Genomic DNA, 17,868 nt, shown 5'->3' on the forward strand with positions numbered 1-17,868 from the left:
TGATTTAAAGCCAAGGTTAACTTTATAAAAATGCAAGTGTTATCACAGTGCAAAATAGCCTGTTACATGCCAGCTTCTGCCAGGCTTCGGGCACCTCACCTTGTGAAGGATGAGCTTGCTGAGGAAGATGAGCAGGCGGTCCCTTTCCATGCGATCCATGCACTGGGGAAAAAACGGGAAGACACAAGTCAGCTCACACAAACAAACAGACATCGTAGCCAGCGTTAACAAATGCTACACAGTACGAGGAAAACAGTGAAGGCCATCGCCCTGAGCCTCTTCTTGCTGGTAGCTTAATGCAGGTGTAGTAGTTGACCCGCACACTCTCTCGATGAAAAGGAAGCTTATGTGAGAGAGACGACTGCTGTTAAAATTGCAATGCTCGGCGAAAGTTCATTAAAAAGAAAGCAAACAGCACACAAAAGCCACAGCGCACATGCGATTGACAGCTGCAAAAAGCTGGAGCTGGTGATGCTGATGCCTATATCGATAGCGAAAATTCGCAGAGAAGGAAAAAATTTTCCCGACAACGACAGTGACGACACGATTGGCAGCTTCACACACCATCCATGGGCAGCATCTCGAAGCTCATCTATGTGCACATTTTGAAGGCTATTCCAGCGTGGGTCGTGGAGAGGTTGAGTGCAGCCCTTACAAGGATTTCTGTTTTAATAGTTCCCTTGAGAAGACAGGGTGTGGCCCTTACATACATGCCGTCACGCCACGGTAGAACCCCGAGGGGAGCTGAAGATAAAAACGGTTTACAGGTCAACCAGAAAGAGTCCCTGCGCATTTCAGCTTCTTCCTCTTCCAGCCTTGCATTCGTAGATCCAGTCGTCATCTTTGGCGTCTTCTTGCGTGCGGCAATACATTTATACGGTAACTAATAATTGACACAAGGGCTGTCGTCTAGTGCATTCATTGAGCATGCTCTGCATTAAAGCAAGCCTGGACATGACACCTTAAGTCTCCCAGAAACTATACATACAGTGACAACAACTCAAACCTATCTCCAGTAGCTCTGGGCACACTTTGACCTTCCTGTCTACGGTAAAACAGCCGAGCCCTTCGTTTACCACAGCTAAGGAAAAAAAGAACAAAGTGATGTGGAGTCACTCATGCATGGCCAAGGCTACAGAGATCAGACTGGTGAGCCAACACTAGGCCTTACCTTGTCCAGCTTGGTCAGGATGTGCCTGGTGTCGTTGAAAGGCCCGATGTCCACGTAATGGCGACCATAGACCAGTGCCATGGCTTGCAGGCACTGACAGCGGCGTGCGGCATCCGAAGCGAGCAGAAACGCGTGGTACAGGTCGTTGAAGAACTCTGACCTGCAGAGCAAGCACATCTCTTTCAGCCCCCTCTTTGCAGTCAGCGAATCACACAGAAACTGTATGTGCCAGTCTCATCTCAAAGGGACACTGACTGAACAGTCAACAATGGACACTGCTTCACGCACGCAACAGAACATTTTCTGGAGGGCAGCGCTAGGTGGAGGTGGTCAAGGGTGACTGTGGGTAGTTGGGCAGCCCTTTAGCTAGGTGGTGGGGGGGTGGTAAGCTGGAGTGGGCTGGGAAGATGGCTGGTGGGTGGCGCTTCTGGAGAGCAGGAACGTAAAAACACAGGAGACAACACCTGCATTTTCTTCTAGGAGTAAGCTAGGGTGGAACGGGATGTGTTCGTCACAAAATCATGAGAAATGCTTTCTTTTTGTTCCTCTAGTGCTTTGCACGAAAATAAAAAGCGGGATTTGCCACGACCGGCTGTTTTCACAGGCAAACTGTGATGATATCAATACAGTTAATCCTAGATATAGCGAAATTGAGACAAGACTGTGGTTTTTGCAAGACTCTAGGACAATGCAGATACAAAACAAAAATGAGAATTACATGTAGATGAAATCCCCTAGAAAATGTCCACACTAAACTCCCATAACTCGAAGCCATAAAAACGGGGAAACATTTCACTATTGGGTGATAACGTGACTGCGGCAACAGACACTATGATCTCCAATAAAGCTCTTGGGGAGGGGGGGCTTTTCCAGTGTGTTTCCTAGGAAAATAACTACCCATACAGTGCCGGCACTCTCTCCACTGTCCTTGCCCCGACCGGTGCCACCCAGTGCATGCGGTCCGTCAGTGCTGAAATCACACTGACAACCGAGTGGCGGTGATGGGCGTACACTGCTTATCTCGTGTTTTCTTCGCTATGTCTTGTTCTGCGCTGCTCTTGAACAGGAAATGTTATATTTCCACTTGGTGTGATGCTGCAAAAGCGAAAGCTGCAGAGCAGGGCCAATGGCACTGAAGCACAGCACGCTGTGTCAACTGCCTTTGCTCGCTGCAATTCCTCTTTTAAGTCTTGAAACTTTAGCTTGGTTCAGTCAAATTTCAAGTAACGCAGCACTAGCTAATAAATAATCAGCGTAGCGTTATATCAAGGTCAACAGCCACAACATCTTCGTTACATGAAGGTCAACAGCCACAACATCTTCGTTATATGGAGTTCACAAATTCACACGCTTCAATTAAAGTGGTATCGGGGAACTGAGAAACCTTGCAATATCGAAGAATTCATTGCATCGCGGTTCTCTATTACATTCAGGGCTTGCTTGCACAAAGCTAATAACAGAGTTTAGTTCCTAGTCTAATCTTATTCATGGTCTAAACCTCTCTTGGTTTTGAGGAATGGAAAGGCACATAACTGGTTTACTTTGTGGGTGAACATCTCCCCTTTCTCCTAAGGGAAAAAAAAAAATAGGTGTTCAGCCACAAAGTGAGCCAGTTATGCACCTTTCCATCCCTCAAAGCCAATAGAAATTTAGACCATGAATAAGATTAGACTAGGAACTACGCTCTTTATTAGCTTCATGCTTGCGGGCCTGACCGCAGTGGCCCAACCGCATTTCTATGGAGGCCGAACACAAAAGGCGCCCATGTACCATGCAATGTCAGTGGACGTCAGTGTATGTTAAAGATCACCAGGTGGTTGAAATTATTCTGGAGACCTCAACTATGGCACTTCTTTCTCTCCTTCTTTCACTCCCACCTACCTCCCTTTCCTTATGGCCTGGGTGGATGAGGTGCCAGGGAGACAGTTACTTTGTCATTTCCTTTGCTCAAAAACCACTAATCTGCAAGTGGGCCCAGGTTTACTGCACCTTTCCTTTTTTTGCGCAGAGAGGGGGGGAGAGAACAAATCTCTAAGGCTGGACCATGACACCATTCATGGTGATCGTAGAGCCCTTTTGGTTCTTTATGTCATGAATGTCATAGATAATAATTGACTGGTGAGGAACCAATGTTCTGCTTTTAAATCCAATTTTCTCAGCAATAAACACACCTCTCAATGCCCAACACAGCCAGAATGAGCCAAACAATCGATTTTCACTAACAATAGGGATTGGATTAAGCTTCCCTCACAGCCCCTTTAAGGAGGAGCTCCCCACTCTGTACAAGGTTTGTGCTACGAAGTCACAAACACAGAAGAAGGCTCACGAGCGGCGAATGTAGGAGCCCGAGGCACCGTCGGCTGGCTGGTCTTCCTCGAGTAACAAGCGCAGGAAGTAGTCCCCGACGCGCACCTCCTCCTGCAGGCTGGGGTAGAGCACCTCGAACTCCCAGTGGTTCCAGGCCACCGGAAGGCCAGGCCCACACACTGACCGGTCCTGGCAGAAGCTGCGCAGCTCTGCCTCCAGGGCGTCCCGGAGCTCCTCACGCGTCTGCGAATACATTAAGGGTGCCACGTGGCAATGCTACCTAGATGTTGTCCAACATTTGCACGAACGTTGGAGGAATGCTGCCTGGTGTCCTAGCTCCGATGCTCATGGCGGTCACAGGCTGCTTAAGGATTAATATTAGAGAAATTTTATGTGCCCACTATCATGCAACCATTAGCATGCTATGCAAAGCTACACCACCCAGGCAAAGAGACATGCCGTGATATCTGTTACAGTGCCAACCTGAAACCAGTGAGTGGCCAATAATATTAACCACTAAGTCGCCCATTGGAACTGTACCCACTAGGGCCCCTCTGGCCTGGGAACTTATGAGAAAGGTGGTACTACCTCCTTGGACGCTAGCAATGTCAATGAAAGAAAAAATCTACAAAAAAAGTGACAGCCTCATGGAAGATTAAAAGCATCCCAGGGCCCATTCAACATGCCAATCTGTATAAAAGAGACCGCGCACCCTGAAATTCCAGATAAGGTCTGGCCGGGCGTGGTCCTGGTAGAACTGGTAGTAGAACATAGGCCAGTTGGCCTCAACCCGCACCCGCTGCCGCCGCTTGCGCAGCACGATTGGGCGCACGGTGTCGCCAGCCCCTGAGGGTGGCGTCGTCCGCTGCCGCCAGTGCTGCAGAAACTTGTCCACCTGTCGCTCCACTGCTTTCCACTGTTGGGCTGCCCGCGATGGTGCCCGGCTGGCTGAGTGGTCCTGTTCGTAAGGGCAATGATAACCAACTTGAGAAGACTGCTTAAGACAGGATTCCTTAACTAAGGTGCGAGCAACTGGATTACGCTTAAGCAAGTGAAATTTCACCTTTTGAAGAAAACGTGCCCGGGAAAGCAAAGCACCCACTGAATAAAATCATGCCCATTATTAAAGGGGGGTCAGTGCCAGCATCATACAGTGTGGCTAGAAATGCTGTAAGGTATAAATCCGGAAACGGCACTTTTAATTGCGCAAGTATAGCGACCCAAACATTAGGAAAAGAAAGAGACATCTAAATACTAAATACCCAAAATTCGACTCTGATTGTTTAGAAGTTGTGACATCACAGGAGACGGACAACCTTTCAAAACTTTGACTAAGTACCCAGCTGCAGCACCACTGTCCATACCTTTGGCAAAATGCAAAATTTTCCTCCAACTGCATTTTGCTAACCTGCACAAAACTTCAGAATGTGTGCAATGCGCGTTAGATTCATCTTTACGTGCGTGACTACCTCCACACACTTTGGTTCATTTTTCCATTAAACCCTTGACTCAATACAACTCAAGTCCACTGCTCCTTCCATGGAGAGGTCACCCTCTAAGCCACTTTTCAAACTCCTTCTGCAGTTACTCGCCCGCCACAGTAGTGAGGCGCATGCACATGCAGACCAAGTTCTTGAGGTATGTCTTGAATAATTTGTGAATCTAACCAGAGTAAAATGAAATGAAATTGTAAAATGAAATGAAAGAGTAAATTGAAATTGAGAGAGAAAGAGTGTGAAGAAAAGAAAGACGAGAAAGAAGCAGAAGCAGGAACTGACATTAGCCAGGCGCAAGTTGTCCCGCGGGCGGGGAACCGCTGCATCGGGGGGTGGCTTGCCAGGATCCTCGAGGAAGGCAAGCAGGCCGGGGGGGAGTATGCGCTTGAGCGCCGCCATGGCTGCTTCATGTCCAGACACCCAGAGGCCAACCAGGTGGCGACACAGCTGCCGCAAGGCCATCAGGCGCGACTCCTCCCCGCCCCCGTAGAGGGCGCCGTGCAGGTGCCGGGGCAGGGCTGCCTCAGCCAGCGCCAGCGACTGCATCCGCCTCGAGGTCTCTGGATCTCCCTCCTGCCAAGACCGAAGCAGAACATTAAAAAAAAAAAACTCAGGCTAGAGCCATTCACCTGAAATAAAATTAAAAAAAAGGATACACCCCCCTTTCCCGGTTCTTTGTTGGCCCGTGTAAGTTGTTAGGTGTGTAGTTAAACCTCGGTTTAAGGAACTTCAATGCAACGAAGTATTCTAGTTTTCATGATTTCGCCTCCACAGAACACCAAGCATTTTGAGCTTTAATATAATGAAGTAGACTTTGCTGCAATTTCCATGCAACAAAATGTCACTACTGGTGTGAAACGAACCCGAGAAAAAATTGTACCCCGGCTGCAAGTGGTGCAGTGGAGCATATCTGTGAAAGTGGATGCCGCCCAACTGGCAGATAAGGAGCGCATAGGTAGACTGAAATACAATGATCATCATAGTGGCGAGCGCTCTGTCTGCCGCGTCATCTGGGATTACAGGCGAGGCTGGCACAAACGGCACAGCCTATCAGGCCAGTCTGCAGCTCTCACTACCTTGCCCGAAATCAGCACCGAATTCGGCGCACTGCGTGTGCTCAAAGGTCGCATGCCATACTTATCGTGTTTACAGATTCCTGGAGCTCAGTAAAAGGAAAGGAAGGGCCAGTGCCATCGGCACACCCGTCAGCTGAGAAGCCTGTTTCCCGCCTCACACCTGACACTCAAGACGTGTACACATGCAAAAAGCATTCATACTCGCACTTGCAGCAAAAAAAAAAAAAGCGAGGCGCAAGGGGGGCTTGATTTCATTTCATTAGGCATTGATTGGTTTATGGTTTATGAGGGTTTAACGTCCCAAAGCAACTGAGGCTATGAGGGACGTCGTAGTGAAAGGCTCCGGAAATTTCGACTACCTGGGGTTCTTTAACGTGCACTGACATCGCACAGCACACGGGCCTCCAGAATTTCGCCTCCATCGAAATTCGACCGGGATCGAACCCGCGTCTTTCGGACCAGCAGCCGAGCGCCATAACCACTCAGCCACCACGGCGGCCTCATTAGGCATTGATTGGAGAACAATGCTCGCTAACCCTGACATGGAGAAAGTGGAAAAAGAGACTCAGTAAGAACTTGTTGCTGGGCTAGTTGGTGCGTGGCTTTGGTAATAAGATGGTGCAACATAAAACGGACACAAGAGAGATGGACAGGATGATGTGCAGGAGAAAGATAAAAGGGGGAAAGAAGCCTCTGTGGCCCAACACCGACTCCCTTCCTTGCTTCATTTCCTACCTCCTTCCCACAAAGCCACAGCGGCGGTGGCTTTGTCATGTCGGCAGTGTGCTTATATATTGCTTATTATATTGCTTATATATATTGTCTTATATATATTGTCATGTCAGCAGTGTGCTTGGGCTACAAAACAATGACGATGACAGCAAAACCAACACTTAAAACAGGTGCATTGTCCTCATCACCAGCTAGGTGCTTGGTGCAACAGACATGCTGGGACAGATCGTGAGCTCATAATAAGAGCAAGACGCAATGCAATCCCAATGGACGTATGAATGATGCATCAAACCATTGTTAATGGAGAAAAATGGGGAGAAGCGAAAGACCACTTTCACCGCAAATAAAGGTTTTTCCCAGGAGTGATCTGCACGTTTTGCAAGTAGTGAAGTTTCAGTCTTACGAAGTAAACTGCAGATTTTAACAACTTCAATAAATCGAGGTTTAAAGCGCCTTAAAAAGGGGCTCTCAATAAAGTTGCGGTATGCATGGGATGTTAAAGGACGCTGTTTCACAAAGATGATGATTGATTTTTATGGCGAAAGGGCATCTGTGGCCAAAGAGTGGCGCAAGATATTTTTCTTCTACTCACGGGGGGGTCAAGGACGTGGTTCCCAAGCATTTCACCCTAAATAAGCCAAGCACCAGACCAGGGGAAAGCTTGTGCCCATTGTATCACCAGTGGGTACCCGTACCCGGCAGCCCTGGGGATTGAACCCCGCACCTCCCGCATGCGAGGCGGATGCTCCGACCACTAGGCCACCAGAGCAGTGACGTTTTATAAACACCCTCCAGCAAGACATTTTTAATGCGTTCTGTGGAAGCTGAGTTACATGCGGTCAAAACTTGAATTTCCGCGTCTCCACGCCTTTCCCTCTCCTCTCGTCAATCTTCACATGCTGAAACATTGGTGCTCCTCCGCAGGCCCCACCCACTCGGCCCCTCTGCTACCTCTCCCAGCTGCTGACGCGCACTACATAATGTAAGCATTTTGTAGCCAAGCTCGAACACCCTTCTCAGGGACCCTTTAACTGTAGTTGTGGGCAGTGCCACGGGAGACTACTACAGTAAAAGCTCGTTAATTCGAACTGACGGCCGGGTCCTGGCACAGCCCTCTGCATTTCAATGGGAGAAAACTCTCGATAATTCGACCAAATCGGTATCTGCAACTGTTAATTTGAACTAGGAGCTCCTGGCTGACACCGCTCCTTGTAGACAGAAGTTGGCCCATAGCGAGTACAATGTGCTGCGAATTTACTAGAGATGTAAAACAATGGAAAAGAAAAAAAAAGTCACGTGCATGAGGCTGGCGGAGCCAACGCTTCGGTTCATGCCGTAGCTGGTTTTCGTTGCTGGAGCACCCGACCCGCCCGCGCCACCAATGCTTCGGCACAAGCCGTTCCAGGTTTTCTTTTTGCCGCAGTCGCTGGGTCGCGATCTCGTGATGTACACAACGCAGCTCGGCCATTTGGCCGCCACAGTCACGCTCTTTGTTGGTGCCGCGAGCTACATAGACAGCAGTGTGGAGGCATTGCAGCCCTTGAGTGGTGCCAATATAATTGAGGCTGCATGCTGTGCTAGAGGGCTCACGTGCAGTGAGCACAATTGACTGTGATGAGCCCGACGGCGGCGACAAACCTATGCCACCGCCAAGTGCATGTGAAGTAGCGTCGGTGCTCGATGTTGCAGCACGCTACTTCTCTGCCTATGAGAACTCGGACATTGCGCTGGAGCTCTTGGGCAAGCTGCAGATGATGCTGATGGAGTCTTGACAGAAGAAATGCAAGCAAATGCACATCACTGATTACTCCTAATTTTGACAACCCTTCCCCGTAAATAAACGTGTTTTGGAGCATAAATAGCGTCATATATTTAAGCACTAAAGCTTGCTGCTCACTACCTGGTCCTGGAGCATAACTGGCCGGTTAGTTTATTTCCATATCCATTAGGACCGCATGAATTTAATTCACAGAACTGCCCGCCATAAACGCGTAGTAGCGCCTAGCTCGGGATAATGAGTCTCGATGCGACTGGTTTGGGTTCTGCCCGCAAGGCGGGGCACAATGACCGCTCATTCTAGCGCCCATTCGATAATTCGAACTTCACTTAATTCAAACAATTTTGCAGTGCCCTTCGAGTTCGAATTAACGAGCTTTTACTGTAGTGTGCCTTGTGGTTACAAAATGAACACAGGAAGGCACTAGGTGCTGAACGGTATAGAATAAGACAGATGGGGCAGAAGGACAGAAGACTAATGACTACAGTGCAATCTCGCTGATACGATTCTCATGGGCACCGAAAATAAAAACGTATTATCCGAAAATCGCAATATCCAAAACAGGCTCCAAAAAATCGTGAATAATAAATACTTGGCATAGAACTCGCTCTTATTAAAGCACTTTAAAATAATCCGTCCCTTTGCGCTACACTTTTTGTTTTTTGATGTCCTGCAGCAAGCTTTTTTGGAACTCGTAGAAACGAGTAGCAGTTTCATCACTGAGCTCCACAGACGTGACAAAGCCACGAAGCGCGTCCAAAGCGAGTGCACCATCAGTATTTAATGGCCAACGAACGCCGCTGCAATCTCCGGCGTCTTGGTTGTCATTGTCGTCGCTCTCCTCATCAGTGGTAACATCTGCTATGATGTCTTGGACAGTGCATAATTCGCATGTCGCCAGTTGGTTGTCTGCCGATACAAACTCTTCCGAAGACAGGTCGACATTGAGGTCACCCCAGACCGGGATGTTAACCTCCGCGCTGTCATCTTAATTTTCCACTGTATCGCCAGACGCACAAAAAAAGCCACACTTCCTGAAGCAGTTGGCAATGGTTTCAGGTTTGACGTGATCCTATGACATCGCCAGAAAATGAATGGCATCAAGAAGATCCACCTTCAAGCTGGCATCTTTCTGGTCAATCTTGGCCAAAAAGAATCTGACCAACAAACTCCTGAAGTGAAATTTGACATTTCTTATGATTCCTGTATCTAGGGGCTGTAAGTGACTGGTGCAGTTGGACAGCAGGAAGATTACTTTTACGTTTTGCAGCCACGAAGTATGGACAGGGCGCGCGGCACGATTGTCGAGAAATAGAAGAATTTTACGGTTCTCGGCACGCATCCAGGCACCCAGAAGGGTGAGGAACTCTGTGAAAAGGGCTCTGGTCATCCATGCCCTCCTATTCGCTTTGTAAACGACAGAAAGGTGCGAGAAGCAGCGTGGCTTCCATTGCCAACGACAGTAGGCTTAAGCTTCAGCGTTGCAGCAGAACAATACGGTGACTCTTTCGTTGCTTTTTTTTCCTCCTTGACACGTCTCACATTTCATGCTGAGACTTTTCTCGGGCTGAAGGTTGATTAACAATGTAACTTCATCTGCATTGAACACATCCCTGTGCTGGTAGTACTGAGAAATCACTGCCGGCAGAGCCGAAATCCAGTTGGAGACCTGATCTTGGTCGGCAGACTTCCCTTCACCGGAAACGATCTTATATGACAGGCCATGCCGTGTTTTGAAACGGTGGAGCCACCCGCCTGCAGCTTTAAAATCGTCGATGCCCAACAAGAGTGCAATCTCATCTGCTTTCTCGCGAACAGCAGTCCCGTCCACGTTCACGCCCGCCGCCCTTACTTCTCTGAACCATGCCAGTAAAATCTCTTCCACCTTGCCATGCTGGGCACCCCGTTTGTTTCTCGCCGGCGCCGCAGACTTGCCTGTTCTTCCGAATTTCCTCTCGCTTACCTACAATCGTGTTCAGCGTGGAGATAAGCAAACAAAGTTCGTGTGCCAGGTCCGCACGTTGCTTCTGCGGATTTTCGTCCACTTTTGCTAGGATGTCGAGTTTTTCTTTCAGCGATAACGCTTTCTGCTTCCTGGACATGGTGAAGTGCACGGGTGGAACACGGCACCAAAGCAGAAGAAACGATAAGTGCGAACAAGTGCAAGCAGAACGCTTGGAGCACCAAAATAGTAACGAGAAATGGCAAGCACAAAGCCGCCAAAGCCTACAGAGCATCATCAATGCATGCGCTAATCACTGCTTCTTGGTCACATGATTTTAACAGGAGTACTGTGTCTTAGGAGAGATGGCGCTGAAAACTGCCAGTGCGCTTCGATGCGTTTGGTGCGCGATCTTGCGAACATTGCTCCCAGAGGCCGCCACACTGCTGCAGGCGCTTTGCTGGAGCACAGCCAGACTCGAGCATACAAAGCGCGCGTCGCCGCCCCTTCAGTCCGACCGTGCCTGAGTTGTCTAAGAGCCTCAGTTGTTTGAACTCTAATCCAACGTGCACAGACCTGCAACTTGTTTAGTTGCGTGCTGATGCAACAGATATGACCTGAAATATGATGTTGCGCACACCGATGCGTTTTGTTTAATTTTTAACCGTGATCTAGGTTTCACTCAATGTGATAATTTCAATAGCTCTGCCCACCCACTGCAAAGTACTGGCTTTGATGTCGTCATCATCATTGAAGTGACGTGGTTCTTACACGTATCTAGCAAAGGTCATGTCCAACATCGAAAATCGGCCACGAGCGCTAGGAGAGTTACGACTACTGCAGGTACTGCCGGATCCCACTAGGACAGTTTTGCTACCTCCTGGAGCGAAAATCGAAACCGTGCGAGATTATCGTATTATCCAAACCCACGTGGAAATACGATCATATTAGCCGTTGTTATAACTCGGGTAGCAGTATCCCACCACTGCTACCAGTTGCTATGGCTCGGGTAGTGTGACCAGTAGTTTTGATGCAGGGTAGCGTTGTTTGGCCGGTGAAGGGATGAGCAAGGATGGAAGCTGACATTTGGGACAACGAAAACACAAACAGGTTTACTGGCACTCAGGGAAACTTATTTACATATTTTACGAGAGAAAGAACAAACAGTCAAGAATTAAGAGTTCATTGCGTCGAGCAACTGGATGAAACTTGTCGCCAAGGCCCAGAGCGATCGTTCATACTCAGGACGCTTGTTAAATACACTGAAGCTCCGCCCCTTTCACCAAACGAGACACAGAGACACAGATCGGAAGAGTCGCCGCAAATAGCACGCGGAGCCTCGTGGGAATGGGTCCGCAGCTGTCAGTCACGGTTAATTTCGGGGATACGCAGTTTCCTTCTTCCCCTGTGGTCTGGCCACCGTCTGTCGCGTCTTGCGAGGAAACAGACAAAGGCAAGGTCATCTCCCCTGCTTCCGGAGCGTGGGAAAGATTCCGCAGGCGGGTTCCTGGCACATCTTTTTTTCATGGGGTCAACGATCTGTCAAAATTGCCGCTACCACATGGTCATCCCGGTCGATGAATCTTCGCTTTAATCGCTGCCAGGAGATGAATCTTCACTTTAACCACCGGTATGGATCCCGTTCATAACACCGTACAGAAATGCTTTACTTCTATACGGCATCGGCCGGGAACGAAAAAAAACAACGCATTATGCTGAAGAACGTATTTAGCGGAATCATATCAACGAGATTTCACTGTATTGGCATGGGAGCCACGTGTGATAGAGTTTTGTGTTGTGTCACAACTAAAGCGTGAGAAAGTGAATGGCGTGACTTGTGTTCCCGAATACTAAGTTTTCATGCTTCACACATGCTAGGCAAGTGGTTGCATGTGCATGTCACATCAAGTAAAAACACCCTCAATACAGTGGTAAACCCCGGGAAAGCCAGCTGATGAATTCAGCTCAAAATCTGTAGCCCCAGTTGAGCATGTCATATTAAAGTGCAATAACTAAAGCTCTTCTTGCACATCCTAGGCAAATCTTTAGTATGCTGCTATTTCTTCAGTCTGAGTTCCATTCAAGTCCTTCTGGAGATTAACGTTTCCGTGATCCAAAGATCTCTGAGTGTCCTAAGTCGTGCTAAATTATTTGGCATCAAACTGAATGCAGTGCCATTCAAATTCAGTATTCAAAGCAGGCCTAACAGCTGCAATACACTGGTATAAATGTAGCTTGTCGCTTGGGGTGTTCGGACATTTTCACAGAGAAAGTTCAGCTAAGTAAAAGCCATTGCACTTCACAACACACAATTTAAAACTGCCAAACCTTAATAAATTTCACTTTCATTATCTATCCACACCAGCCCCATTGCCTGCAGCCTTATCTACAGCACCAGCTGCAGTGTGCTGCTTGAGTAAGCTCTGCAACACTAGTACCACACTGCGTGGCTAACACTTCAGCACAGGCAGCACTCATCTGCCAGGAGTTACAGCAGACAGTAATCACGTTGAAGCACTTCATGCCAACAGAAACAGCTGCTCACTCACGCCTAGTCTACTGCACGTTATCTCTACGAGAGTGAAGGTCGCTTCTCAAGCATTCTTCACGCACTTCCTATGCAGAGCGGCAAATACCAAACAGCAAAATGAAACTCTCAGCAGCCTGTGTTGCAGTCTGGACTTTGTTTTGGACACACTCAAATCGTAAGGGATATAGGAGATAAAGGATGCCTGCCGATAAAGAACTTTCTCATAGTCACGGGCGCCGCTGCAGTGGCTCAGTGGTTATGGCACTCGGTTGCTGACCTAAAAGAAGTGGGATCGATCCAGGCTGCGGCGGTCGAATTTTGATGGAGGAGAAATTTTAGACGCCCGTGTACTGTGCGATGTCAGTGCACGTTAAAGAGCCCCAGGTGGTCGAAATTTCCGGAGCCTTTCACTACTGCGTCCCTCATAGCCTGAGTTGCTTTGGGATGTTAACCCCCATAGACCAACCCAAACCATCATAGTCACTGTTTCCAGAGCTGCCATAAAAACCCACCCGATCACACATACCTCCGTCTAGTGGTAAGCCTCACCACGCATCAGTCAGGCAAGCAGGGTATCCTATACTCCACAACTTTTTCTGGCAATAAAGTGGAAGTTACAGAGCTCTTTATTCCTACATAACGCTACATAGTCCCTGCTTGGAGTTTTTAGTTTTTCATTAAAACAGAGTATATTGCTAATATTCGATATTTAATGCATATTACTAACGCAACTGTCAACTTTAAATGTAAAATGTCAAGGAAAAATGGTTTTCCTGATTACAGTGCAATCCACTTATAATGATCTTGAGAAACCAGAAAATCCGATCATTATAGCTGATTATCGTTACATCTGGACCGGCAAAAAAAGCAAAAAGAACTCACACACATATTCCGCCATGCATGCAGGTATTACCCCATATGTAACCAGCACTGCCTGTGCGCCTGTGCTGCGTTACCCAGTTCAATGGAAACTATATGTTTGTGCGAGGCAGCTTTGCACGGTAGCGGCCAAGCAAGCTTCTTCCTCCAGTGACTGCGACTACGACAGCGCTTTGTTCTCAAGGCTGTAGCCAATGCTCCTTCACGGATTTCGCCACGCGGGTCCGTTTTGCAGAGCTTTTGTCATTCGCTTCAAAGTATTTTATTTTTATCAAACTTTCAGTCAAATTTTGGTAGTAAGCACCTTCTGGGCGGCCACAATCCTATCGCTGTATCCGTTATTTAGCCAATAATTGTATAGTTATATACGGTTTATTTTTACATAGGGACAATGGGAGAATTGATAAGTCTAAAGAATTTGATTGTTATAAGTGATATATCGTTATATCTGGTATCGTTATAAGTAGATTACACTGTACGACAGATTTGCTAGGCATGTCTAGTTACAAAAAGATTAAAGAGACAGCTCCAGATGCTCCAGCGATGGAATGAAGTTACCGCAAGGAGAGCAACACGCCAAGGGGTGAGGCACATCATCATGTGGCGGAACTATTTGGTGCAACGATGCAGTTATGAATGCTGCACCCCTGTAGCCTTACCTTCATTGCCAAGAAAAGTTGCTGCCAAGTGTAGTCACCACTCAACTGCACTAAGCACTGTGGGGACTTGCCCTGCTTTGTCCCCTGTGGTTTGCCTTCCCGCGATACACCATCCCTAGCTAGTTCTAACAAGGGAGGGCGTCGGCAGTGCAGCAACACAAGTGACACTCACGACGTGATTGCTGCACGCACGAACGTTCCAGCACAGTGCTTTGCTCTCCATAAGCGGGGTGAGGCCTCGTTCTCCCTTGCCCTAGTTTCTCTCTTGCCCTAGCGTGGGCGAACATTTGCTCGTAACCATGCTGGTGAATTGGACGACCTCGATTCCTTGCTTATTTTGTTACTAGCTGGCGTTACTGTTGTAACAATAAATGCCTGTTTGCATCAGACAGTGTCGTTCCTTTGTTCCCCCTAAGAGCAAGGCTCACCGTGGTCTGCGTGCGCTACCAAGCGCACGCGATAATGGGGTGGGGTTCGAGTAGTTTTGAACTGTGTCAGCCATGGTTAAGCAAGGAGAACGCATTTACCCCCCTTTTCAACCCCAGCATAGCATCTGGAAATACAACTATAGGATTAGACTTGTTAGGTCACTAAGTGGTTAGCAAAACTGCTGATGGATGTGGTGGTCAGTCAGTGACAGCTGCAGAGTAACACTAGACCTCCCCAAGCATGCTGCACATGGGCACAGCCAATGGTGGTGAGGCCCTTACCTCTATGATGGCACGCATCACCAGGCCAGCCCCCTTCACTATGGCCACCGATGGATGCTGCACAAAGCAAGAGCACATTGCGTTAAGCACGCACACAGACATTCACCGTCATAAATAACAACCAGAAACATTCCCTACGCATTGTTCGTTTCAGTGACTGTTGGCTTCTTTCATTTAGGTCATCATACTTTCAAGAAAGAAAATATAGCACCGTCCGAGAAAAAATGCAAACCCTATGTCACACAGCATCAACAAGCAAATGGAATGAATGACAAAAGCGAGCTTTCACTAACACACCACGTCATCCCTTATGTATTTTTGTAACACTCTGGCACCTGCAATGAAAACTTTCTTTCACACACCTAATGACAAGCAAATGTCCCCAGTAACTGCAAGTGAGCCTAATGCACATGCAATGTATTCATTTAATACTTCCATTCAGGTGTTAGCAGCAGTTGACTCTCACAACTGTAAAGCGACCGCCAGCGCGAGCAAGCCGGGTAAACTGCGTGCAATTCGAATTTTTAGGGGGACCGGCATGGCACCATCCCCTTGCCACTCAAACATTTGGCAACCGCACATGGCGACATGGATGCGCCGATCTTCCAAAGCCTGCCTCCTGCACACCCACGTGCATGCTGGTGCTCTGCCGCAGCCGGGAGCATATAATGTGTGAGTAAAAGTTTTTTATATAAACTCAGGTAATACCGTATTTGCACGAATGTAAGTCGACTCGAATGTAAGTCGACCCCCTCAGATCGCATGTCCGAAAAAAAAAAAAAAAGTTGACGCGAATGTAAGTTGACCCCCCCAATCGCATGTCTGAAAAAAAAGCACCGGTGGAGCGCTTCAAAAACGAAATTTATTGCATAGATGGGCTATTCATCCTCACTTGAGACATCTTCGGTGGTACTGCTGTCAATCGTCGCCGCTGCTATCCCACAGCACATCGTCCTCCATGGAAAGCCCGCACTTCCTAAATGACCGCACCCCGACATCACATGGAACGGCCGCCCAAGCGGAAATCCCCCACCCGCACACAGCCGCCAGGGAGGCTCTCTTCACGCGCCCCGTTGGCTTAAGTTCCCGTTCTTCTGCCGCCAGCCACTCGTACTCACGCCGGAGCAAGTCCTTGAATGGCTTGTTAATGCCAATGTCTAGCGGCTGCAGCTGCCCCATCAGACCGCCGGGAATCACCAGCATATCTGTACTGGTATCTTCTTTTCGGAGCTCTGCCTTCACTTTCGTGGTAAGGTGGCTGCGAAATGAGTCCAGCACGAGGAGGTTCGGATTGCGATTTTTGAGGGATGCCCCTGGCCTCAAAAACCACACCCGACGGTACCAATCAATAACTAAGTCGTCCGTCATAAAGCCTTTTTCGTTCACTCGCACAATCACACCTTTCGGGAACATTTCCTTTGACATAGTTTTTCTTTTGAAGACTATGTACGGTTGGAGCTTTGTGCCATGTGCCAAGCATGATAGCATAACAGAGAACCGAAGTTTCTCGTTTCCTGTCGTGAGAAGCTTAACCTCGCGAGCTCCCCTCACGCTCACTGTTGTGTTGCTCGTCATGTCGAAGTAGACGGGAGTCTGGTCCGCACTGTCAATTTGGCCGAGCAGGTATCGCCACGAGTCGCGGAGCTTGAGGTAGTGCCTATGGAAGGCGAGAACTTTCTCCTCGTAAGCAGCAGGCAGGCTCTGGCTGTTGCGTGATCATTTCGCATGTCACTGTAAGGGACCGATCACGTATTTCGGTGACATACGCTGCAAGCTTGACCTCCAGCTCCAGAAAGCGTCCCGACTTCGGCCCGCGGAAACCTCTTTGCTTGGAGTCGCAATCGAAAATTTTGTCTCGCTGCTTCCTCCACTCCCGCACCAACCGTTCAGAAACGTCGAACTTGCGGCCCGCCGAGCAGTTGTAGGTTTCTTCGGCGTAAATGATGGCCTCCCTCTTGAACGCTGCAGTGAATGAGCGCCGAATGCTTTTCAAACCTGGAGAGCTCGTGGCGAAGCACGCGGCTGGCAGTCGAGTCAAAAGCACCCACTCCAAGCACCACCAAACAAAGAGTGATCGGTGTCGGGGCGTCGGCTCTACCAGCAAACATCGGCATTCCCCAGAAGCGCCGCTGTTACGTATTGCGCAACAAACTGAAATAGCGGCTCTTCCATCAGCTAGCGACACTCGCGGGCGCTGGCGCAGACTCCGCGATTGGAACAGCGGGACAGCGGCGAGTGAAATGAAATGAAATTGGTTTTGGGGGAAAGGAAGTGGCGCAGTATTTTGTCTCAAATATCGGCGGAAACCCTGTTGTAAGGGAAGAGATAAAGGAGGGAGTGAAAGAAGAAAGGAAGAAAGAGGTGCCGTAGTGAAGGGCTCCCGAATAATTTCGACCACCTGGGGATCTTTAACCTGCTGTACTGACATCGCACAGCACACGGGTGCCTTTGCGTTTCGCTTCCATCGAAACGCTGCCGCCGCGGTCGGGTTCTAACCCGGGTATCCTGTTCAGTAGCACTGAACCATCGCGGTGGGTAATGGTGTGCGCAGTAAAAATAAAAAAATGAAAAATCCTGGCCATAAAGCCC

At 48.6% G+C, this 17,868-nt stretch overlaps 1 protein-coding gene across 1 annotated transcript in view; it reads right to left on the minus strand.

Annotated features, from left to right (window-relative positions):
- The window catches only part of LOC144099428 (dnaJ homolog subfamily C member 13-like), a 158,220-nt gene that overhangs the window by 90,993 nt on the left and 49,359 nt on the right, over positions 1-17,868 (minus strand). Inside the window, exons 15-20 of the mRNA XM_077632721.1 lie at positions 15,280-15,336; positions 5,257-5,547; positions 4,191-4,436; positions 3,498-3,721; positions 1,172-1,331; positions 100-162 (exon numbers count right to left, since the gene is read on the minus strand). Coding sequence (XP_077488847.1) covers positions 100-162; positions 1,172-1,331; positions 3,498-3,721; positions 4,191-4,436; positions 5,257-5,547; positions 15,280-15,336 — 1,041 coding nt within the window. The remainder of the gene's footprint in view (positions 1-99; positions 163-1,171; positions 1,332-3,497; positions 3,722-4,190; positions 4,437-5,256; positions 5,548-15,279; positions 15,337-17,868) is intronic.

Source organism: Amblyomma americanum, chromosome 7 (genome assembly GCF_052857255.1).
Source record: "Amblyomma americanum isolate KBUSLIRL-KWMA chromosome 7, ASM5285725v1, whole genome shotgun sequence".
Classification (NCBI taxonomy): domain Eukaryota; kingdom Metazoa; phylum Arthropoda; class Arachnida; order Ixodida; family Ixodidae; genus Amblyomma; species Amblyomma americanum.